The sequence below is a fragment of the Notolepis coatsorum genome (genome assembly GCF_963971535.1).
Source record: "Notolepis coatsorum genome assembly, chromosome: 8".
In the NCBI taxonomy this organism is placed as follows: Eukaryota; Metazoa; Chordata; class Actinopteri; order Aulopiformes; family Paralepididae; genus Notolepis; species Notolepis coatsorum.
Window position 1 is genome coordinate 515,613 of NC_140172.1, and position 9,422 is coordinate 525,034.

The 9,422-nt window shown below is 47.4% G+C and overlaps 1 protein-coding gene across 1 annotated transcript; it reads right to left on the reverse strand.

Annotated features, from left to right (window-relative positions):
• Nucleotides 1-301: 301 nt before the first annotated feature.
• On the reverse strand, nt 302-1,177 carry rnf208 (ring finger protein 208; the record flags this gene model as incomplete). Its single annotated transcript, XM_084320195.1, has 1 exon — nt 302-1,177. One exon carries the CDS (start codon nt 1,175-1,177, stop codon nt 302-304), a length of 876 nt encoding a protein of 291 aa, XP_084176321.1.
• Nucleotides 1,178-9,422: the final 8,245 nt, after the last annotated feature.

Genomic DNA, 9,422 nt, shown 5'->3' on the forward strand with positions numbered 1-9,422 from the left:
GGGTGCGTGTCTCCGTTTGTCATGGTAACGAGTGTGTGTGTGTGTCTTGTCTTCTATAAGCTGTTGATATGTCTTATGGTTACTGTACATATTTCCCATACGTTTACCGCGGGTGTATTTCTTGGTGAACGTCGCGCTTCCTCGTGAGCTCCCGTCGTCACAATGTTAATAATCCGCACGATGTTGATTTGAAGTGTCAAGTGTTCCGTTATTAATAATCCCTTGAGGAAAAGGGGATCCGCCCCCACCAGGAGAGAAAGTGCCCACCACCGCCCATCGCCCCCCAACCGCCCGCCCGGTCCTACATGATACCACAGGACGACAGCGGGTTGGCGATCTGGCAGGTGCAGGCTGACTGGCAGTACTGGCGGACAGTCTGGTAGCAGCTGCGGTCGGCCTCCACGCCCCACTGCACGGGCCCGTGAGGGTCGGCGGGCAGCCGGCTCAGGATGTTGGTGTTGATGGCCAGCGCCGCCAGCCCGTAGTCGGTGAACAGCACCGTCTCCCGCCGGCAGGTGGGGCAGGAGATGAACTTGTACTTGGGACACGACTCGTACAGGATCTGCAGGCACTCCTCGCACACGGAGTGGAGGCAGGAGAGGATGCGCGGACGCTTGCCCGCGAAGTTGTACGCGTGGCCGCAGGTGGGGCAGTCCAGGGGCTCGCAGGAGGGCATGACGGGCCCCGAGGAGGAGGTGGAGGAGGAGCTGGAGGAGGTGGAGGAGGAGCGCAGGACGTACTGGTTGACGATGACGTCCTCCATCTTGTAGTGGAACTGGTGGTAGCAGATGTCCGAGGCGCTGGCCTTGCGCTGGGCCAGGAAGCCTGGCTCCCGGCGGGTCACGGGCGCGGGTGGTGGTGCCATGGGCCTGGGTGTGGCCACCATGACGGGCCTGGGCGTGGACACCATGATGGGCCTGGGTGTGGCCACCATAATGGGCCTGGGTGTGGCCACCATGATGGGCCTGGGTGTGGCCACCATGTCCAACGCCAGGTCACTGCAGGCCTGGTTGACGATAATCTCCCCCTCGCCCCCACCGTCCCACGCCACCCTGGGGGGTGGGGCATAGCGGGGCTGGGTCACGGGCACCGGGCACTCCCTGGGGAACTTCTCAGATTGGATGATCTTGACGGTATCCATGGGGATGGTGATGGTCTGTCGTCTGAGGCAGGACATTCGCTTGTTTTTGTAGGGGGCGCAGTCTGTCAGAGAGGGGCGGGGGCTACAGTCGGTCACACCTGCCTGGCTGTGGGCAGGAAGGGGGCGTGGACAGGATCTGCTCTGACGCTCTGAAAGTCAGCCATTGGACGGGACGTGTGGACGGACGCAGGTGTCCATGTTGTCATCCGAGTCACTGCTCCTCCGTCGCTGATTCTGCTGATTCTGTCTGATTCTGTCTAATTCTGTCTGATTCTGTCTGATTCTGTCAGATTCTGTCAGATTCTGTCTGATTCTGTCTGATTCTGTCAGATTCTGTCAGATTCTGTCTGATTCTGTCTGATTCTGTCTGATTCTGTCTGATTCTGTCAGATTCTGTCTGATTCTGTCTGATTCTGTCTGATTCTGTCTGATTCTGTCTGATTCTGTCAGATTCTGTCTGATTCTGTCAGATTCTGTCTGATTCTGTCAGATTCTGTCTGATTCTGTCAGATTCTGTCTGATTCTGTCTGATTCTGTCTGATTCTGTCTGATTCTCTGATTCTGTCTGAGTCTCTGATTCTCTCTGAGTCTCTGAATCTGTCGCTGATTCTGTCTGAGTCTCTGATTTTGTCTCTGATTCTGTCTGAGTCTCTGATCTGTCGCTGATTCTCTGTCTCCTCACAGGAGCAGGGGGCTAACAATCACCCCTATTATTAGAGTCTTCACTGTGAAAACAATGATCAGCCTGCTAGCTCCTGTTTTCACAGCCGGTATCGGTGACAATATTCGGACAGCGTCAGCAGCAGCCTTCACAACCCGTCTACTGATGAAGCACACAGGGAGGATTAGCCTCGACTCTCCCTGCACAGCTTTGTACAGTTTTCTGTCGCTTGTGCTGAGACAGCGGTGTTCCAGCACTGCCTCATATGTTACAGAAGAACACAAACTATATATTTAGATATGTATATTTGTACACAACAACAGAGTTCTAGCACCTGTGTCCTTCTGACTTAACGCAAACGCCGGTGAATATTAACCTCCCAGAGTCCACAGAGGGGTAGTTCAGAGGGTCAGAGGGGTAGTTCAGAGGGGTAGTTCAGAGGGGTAGTTCAGAGGGTCAGAGGGGTAGTTCAGAGGGGTAGTTCAGAGGGGTAGTTCAGAGGGTCAGAGGGGTAGTTCAGAGGGTCAGAGGGGTAGTTCAGAGGGTCAGAGGGGTAGTTCAGAGGGTCAGAGGGGTAGTTCAGAGGGTCAGAGGGGTAGTTCAGAGGGTCAGAGGGGTAGTTCAGAGGGTCAGAGGGGTAGTTCAGAGGGGTAGTTCAGATGGTCAGAGGGTCAGAGGGGTAGTTCAGAGGGTCAGAGGGGTAGTTCAGACGGTCAGAGGGGTAGTTCAGATGGTCAGAGGGGTAGTTCAGAGGGTCAGAGGGGTAGTTCAGAGGGTCAGAGGGGTAGTTCAGAGGGTCAGAGGGGTAGTTCAGAGGGTCAGAGGGGTAGTTCAGAGGGTCAGAGGGGTAGTTCAGAGGGTCAGAGGGGTAGTTCAGAGGGTCAGAGGGGTAGTTCAGAGGGTCAGAGGGGTAGTTCAGAGGGTCAGAGGGGTAGTTCAGAGGGTCAGAGGGGTAGTTCACGGCTGGTGCTTTCTCACACTGGAGGGGCAGGAAGCGTCTGGGTCATTGATGAAACCACAACTTCCTTCCTGTGTTCTAATCGGGCCCTGAGCAACCTGCAGTTTCCTTCCCCTCTCTCTCTCTCTCTCTCTCTCTCTCTCTCTCTCTCTCTCTCTCTCTCTCTCTCTCTCTCTCTCTCTCTCTCTCTCTCTCTCTCTCTCTCTCTCTCTCTCTCTCTGCTCCTGGTCCGATATGGTTAGGTGACCTCCACCCTCTCCTCACTCCTCCAGGCTTATTATAAGAAGGAGGTCCTTTTTTTGGGGGGAGTTGTTCTTTTCTGGGAGCGTTGCCGTGGTGATGGGCGGCCTCTCCCTGGATTCCTTCAAGGCGGGAGTGAAGGGTGCTCGACTCCCGGATCCCCTCCTCCCACACCGGCGCTCGAGCCGGAGGGCTGATGACAGTGTGACGGACAGCGGCTCTGTCCTCGGGTCCTACTGCTGTCTCTGGTGTGTCTCTGGTCCAGTTACCTGGGGGACAGAGAGAGAGAGGGTCTGCGTCAGCATGTGCCTGCTTCCTTTTCACAGTGACGGATACAGTTACAGCTGTTGTAATCTTGTTTTCATGTCATTTGGACCGGATTCTGCACTGATGCAGAAATAGTGGGATGTTCGATATTGGCTTTTTTTTTTTACCGATATCCGATATACCAATATTGTCCAACTCTTAATTTCCGATACCGATATACGCAGGGTCCCCCTTGCCGGGGTAAATAGAGGTTAAATAAATTTACATAAATTATACATTTATTATTTGAAAACCGATACTGATCCAATATTACATTTTAATGCCAATAATATCGGACATCCCTAAGAAATACTTTAGATGTTGATGAGATCATTGTCCCACATTGGTCTGTCTGTTTGCATGTTCAGTATATGGTTCATTAAAGGTAGACTACGTAATGCCATCAAACAGCGACCGCTAGGGGGATGACGTTATACTTGTCCAGTGGTGTCGCACACACAATCTGCTCATTTCACATTCTAATCCCACATAATACATTGTACCACACGGCTTAAAAAACCCTTTCACAGCGCAGCCGAGTTTAAGGGGCCCACATCATTGTACTGTTGTGTTATTGATGTTATTGTATATGTTGTGTTGTATGTCTATAAGTGTTCAATAAAGATTTAAGTAAAAAAAAAAAAAAAAAACTTTCACTACCACAATGTAGTGAAAGTTAGGTAGTGAAAGGTTAACCTTCTGTAGTGTGGTAGTGAAAGGTTAACCTTCTGTAGTGTGGTAGTGCAAGGTTAACCTTCTGTAGTGTGGTAGTGAAAGGTTAACCTTCTGTAGTGTGGTAGTGAAAGGTTAACCTTCTGTAGTGTGGTAGTGAAAGGTTAACCTTCTGTAATGTGGTAATGAAAGTGTTAACATTCTGTAGGGTGGTAGTGAAAGGTTAACCTTCTGTAGGGTGGTAGTGAAAGGTTAACCTTCTGTAGTGTGGTAGTGAAAGGGTTAACCTTCTGTAGTGTGGTAGTGAAAGGTTAACCTTCTGTAGTGTGGTAGTGAAAGGTTAACCTTCTGTAGTGTGGTAGTGAAAGGTTAACCTTCTGTAATGTGGTAATGAAAGTGTTAACATTCTGTTGGGTGGTAGTGAAAGGGTTAACCTTCTGTAGTGTGGTAGTGAAAGGGTTAACCTTATGTAGTGTGGTAGTGAAAGGTTAAGCTTATGTAGCGTGGCAGTGAAAGGGTTAACCTTCTGTAACGTGGTAGTGAAAGGGTTAACCTTCTGTAGTGTGATAGTGAAAGGGTTAGCCTTCTGTAGTGTGGTAGTGAAATGGTTAACCTTCTGTAGTGTGATAGTGACCGGGTTAACCCTTTGTAATGTGGTAGTGAACGTGTTAACCTTCTGTAGTGTGATAGTGAAAGCATTAAGCCTTTGTAGTGTGGTAGTGAAAGGTTAACCTTCTGTAGTGTGGTAGTGAAAGGGTTGACCTTCTGTAGCGTGGTAGTGAAATGGTTAACCTTCTGTTGTGTGGTAGTGAAAGGTTAACCTTCTGTAGTGTGGTAGTGAAAGGGTTAAGCCTTTGTAGTGTGGTAGTGAAAGGGTTAACCTTCTGTAGTGTGGTAGTGAAAGGTTAACCTTCTGTAGTGTGGTAATGAAAGGGTTGACCTTCTGTAGTTGGCAGTGAACGGGTTAACCTTCTGTAGTGTGATAGTGACCGGGTCAACCCTTTGTAGGGTGTTAGTGAAAGGGTTAACCCTTTGTAGTGTGGTAGTGAAAGGGTTAATGATGTGTCAAAATTTGTTTATAAGCTGATTAAACTCAGTCTCAAGTCTGCTCTAAAACACCCCTCCCCCCTCTCTCTCTCGACAGCATTGACTGCCAGTCTGGCATCAACACAGGGCTCACTCCTCCAGACCCACTGGCTCACCACACTGTCAGGGGTGTAAAGGACTTGAGTAATTGTACTTTGTTACAATACTTAACCCTTTCACTGCCACACGACAGCCGGTTAACCCTTTCACTGTGACAATACAGCATGGACCGCGGAACGCATTTGGAATAGGTAGGGCCAACTTTTGGGTTGTAAAAAAAAATATATATATATATATATATATATATATATATATTATTATTATAATTCTTTTTTTATAATTTTGTTTTTGCTCTGCGCAGTTTTGGCGCCCTCCTCTATAATTCTAACATAAGGGAAAATGAGCTAAAAAACTGTGATGCACCGAGTGAATCCACAGTCACTTGCTCCTCAATAGCAAACCAACGTATGTTGACCATGAAGGACTGGTTCTAACCGAACCGTTCGTTATACAAGAATCACAGAGACATTTCAAAGGTACTCACAGACGCTACCAACCGGTGAAGAGGTGTGAGAGAGAGATGGAGGGAGAGAAAAAAGAGGGAAATGGAGAAAGAGAGGGAGAAAGAGAGGGAGAGAGATAGAGACAGAAAGAGAAAGAGAAAAAGAGTGAGATGGAGGGAGAGAGAATGAGAGAAAAAGAGGGAAAGAAAGAGAGAGCAAGAGACAGAGAGATATATCCACTCAACTCCGACCTCCACATCGGACCAAAACAAAACTGTAACTATGTAAGTAAGTGACTAACTAACTGATTAGCCTGTCACCATGACGACACAGCCACCAAGAGGAAACTGCATTCAACCGCCCTCCGACCACATCTCTGATGTCACAATGTGGTGACAGTGATGCAACCGTCTCCTAGCAACACATACAGAGATATCATCAAACGCTTTCATTTCAAATGATAGACAGGTTAAATTATTTCTAATTAGCACAACAGCAGCAGCACATTTAGTTCCAGGCTGTGCAGCACGCTGTGTTTCTTCCCCCAGCCGCTAGGCAACATGGGTTCACTTCCCATAATGCATCAGGAGGGACGTAGGTTGGTTAGAGACTCTCTGAACACGGAGCGACCAATCCCAAGTCACCCAACTCACTCTCCATCACCCCTCCCCCCCCCCCCGAGTCACCCAACTCACTCCCATCACCCTCTCCATCACCCCCTCCCCTCCCCCCAAGTCACCCAACTCACTCCCATCACACTCTCAATCACCCCCTCCCCCCCCCCAAGTCACCCAACTCACTCCCATCACACTCTCCATCACCCCCCCCCCTCCCCCCGAGTCCCAAACCTCAGTGTCATCTAGGGCTGCAACGATTAGTCGACATAATCGACGACGTCGATCATAAAAAAATCGTCGACGGGGAATTTCGCGTTGATGCGTCGTATAAAGAAATCAGAGACGCAAATGTTCATTTGTAACTGCAATGCACTACTCCATCTGTCTGACTGCATTCTGTAGTAACGGCCCGGGTCAGAAGAAGAAAGAATGCACCCCGGAGCTTCGGAACATGGGTACGTTTTAGATAGTTAGCCATAGTATTGTATTTTTTACGTTAGCTTATGTAGTATTATTTGATAGAACATAAATCCTAAACTGTAGTGAATCTTTTATTCCTAATAGAAAAGGTCATAAGATTAAGCTTTGATCAGAAAACAGCTGTCCTAGTCAGTCAGAGAGTGTGTGTGTGTGTGTTAACCGAGACCGGGGGAGCACCACAGGAGGTCATTTGCATACAACCCCTGGCAGCTGCAGAACAATAGATCAATGGTTTGTTAAACTGGTCCTGTGGCTGATTATAGCACAGGAAGCCGGTATTTTATGGCCCAGGGCTAAACCGGCAGGCCAGGTCCTCGGTTAGGATTACAACATGCTACAGCTGCCAGAGGAGGAGCAAGCGTCTCCATTCTCTGTAACACTTAAGTACATGTTCAAATGACTATTGGTATACTTGGATTCATTTAATATGAACTATAGGAATTCCTGTTATATTGTGGACATACTCTTGAATCTAATGATATAAAGTATGCCAGGTTTATGACGGGGAAACACAGAGTTTGAAATTAGGCCACGTTTGAATCTACATGGGAAAATACTTAAATGTGTGGCATACTAAACTGTATAAAATAGATATTGATGTAAGTTAAAAGAATGATTAGGCCTCATGTAGCTATTCAATGAAAGCCAAAAAGACTGTGTTAATCCCCTGCATTGTAAGATTAGTTTCACTTAAGGTGAAATTAGGCTTAATGGTAACAGAATGTGTTCAAGTATAATATCTCTGTGTTTATGTAATCAATTGCAATTCAAATATATATATTGTGAGATCAATAACCAAAGTATTATGGTAGTTAGGCGGTGGTTGTTCTTTGACTGGAAAACAAAGTAAATAGAGGGTTGGCTTGCTAAGGACAACCCCCTATTTTCAAATTCAAACGTAGAGAGGCCGTGATTGGAGGAACACAACTGCTGATGTCACTTTGATGACATCACGCAGAAGGCTCCAGGCTTTTGATAAGAGGAGGTGTTGTGACGGTGGAAAGATCACTCTGACACGGAACCACAAGAGCAACATCTCACCTTTATCACACAGCAAGACGAAGCGGCAGAGGAGACCAACAGACAAAGGACTTTTTGGAGGGAGAACAGACTTTCCTCTTTGTTCATCAGCCAGAGAACAAAGACAACTCAACAACTACCATTCAACAATCTACTTTCTTAGTCTAGTTGGGATCGCAGACGGCATAGTGTCTAGTGATCACAACTATAGCGTTCTTTATTTTAATTGAAACAGATCATTTTTGTATGACTTTGTGGATTTTAATAAACCACTACTTTTGAAATAACTACCTTCTCCTCCATTTCTCCTGCTGTGCCGCTGGTCGTGAAACAAGACCATTAGGTCTTATTGGTAGTAAAAGGTTTTTAGGGAAACCATACACAACCCAGAGGGAGATCAACAGCCGGTTCTGATCTTATCAGAACAGAAGCCTTTACTACTTCAATTACATGTTGGGAAACATAACGTCTCATGGATATGGATAATGCTTGCTAAGCGAACTCTATTGCTGGGGCTTATATAGGCTGCGGTATGTTGTATGTTGTATGTAACGCTAAACAGCGCCAAGCTTACAGCGTTGCTGCACGCTATTTCAGTTATGCCGAAGCTGCGGTATGTTGTATGTAACGTAACGTTAGCTAAACAACAGCGCCAAGCTTACGGCGTTGCTGCTTTTATATACACATATACTCAATGTGGCAGTGTGTGTCACAATCCTACTTAGCTAGTCAGTCTGCAAAAACACGACACTCTGTGCTAACGTGAGCCGTCTGTAGCCTAGCCAGCCTAGTTCCAACTAGCTTTCCCATGGTTTAACGTTAATGGCATTATGCAGCACATCATCTAAAATAAAGTTTCACACATACACACACACACTCCTCTCACACACAGCAAACAAAAGACCTAGAAGTCTGTCTGATCCGTCATCCTCCTCTCCTCTCCCCCTACAGCTGTTCCAAGTCACCCTCCTGGACCAAGTTACAGCCCCATCAGCCGCGGTGCTGGGGGCAGATGCTGCTAGTTGTTTTCTCTCTTTGTTTACATTTAAACACTTGCACTTTCATTTGTATTATTTAATTTATTTATTTTGTTATGATTGATTGTTGTATTGTATTTATGTTATTCAAATACATTTTGATTTAAGCAAGTTGCTTAAGATCCAAATTCAAATGTTTCATGAGTCATTATTTTAATTTGCTATGGGATCATCATGTTATGTTAAGCTAACTGTTAAGGCAGAGGGACTGGACAACAGGGTGACATTCACAGGTGTGCAGACTTGAGCTTGTGAGGTAAAACATGCACTGGAGCCCGGAAAAGGAGCCGCGCCCACAGGAAGCAGAGATGGAGGGTGTGACAAAAATAATCGTTAGATTACTCGACTAATCGAAAAAATAATCGACAGATTCGACTACCAAAATAATCGTTAGTTGCAGCCCTAGTGTCATCCTCGACCCCACCCTCTCATTTGACCCCCATGTCCGCTCCATTGTCAAAACCTCATACTTCCACCTCCGCTACATTGCTCAAATTCGTCACTGCCTCTCCCCCCCCGCCGCTGAATCCCTCATACACGCCTTCATCTCCTCCCGCCTGGACTACTGCAACTCCGTCCTCACTGGCATCACCTCACGCTCCCTCCATAAACTGGAGATGGTCCAGAACTCAGCCGCCCGCCTCCTAACTAACACCCGGTCCCGCGAACACATCACTCCTGTCCTCCACTCCCTCCACTGG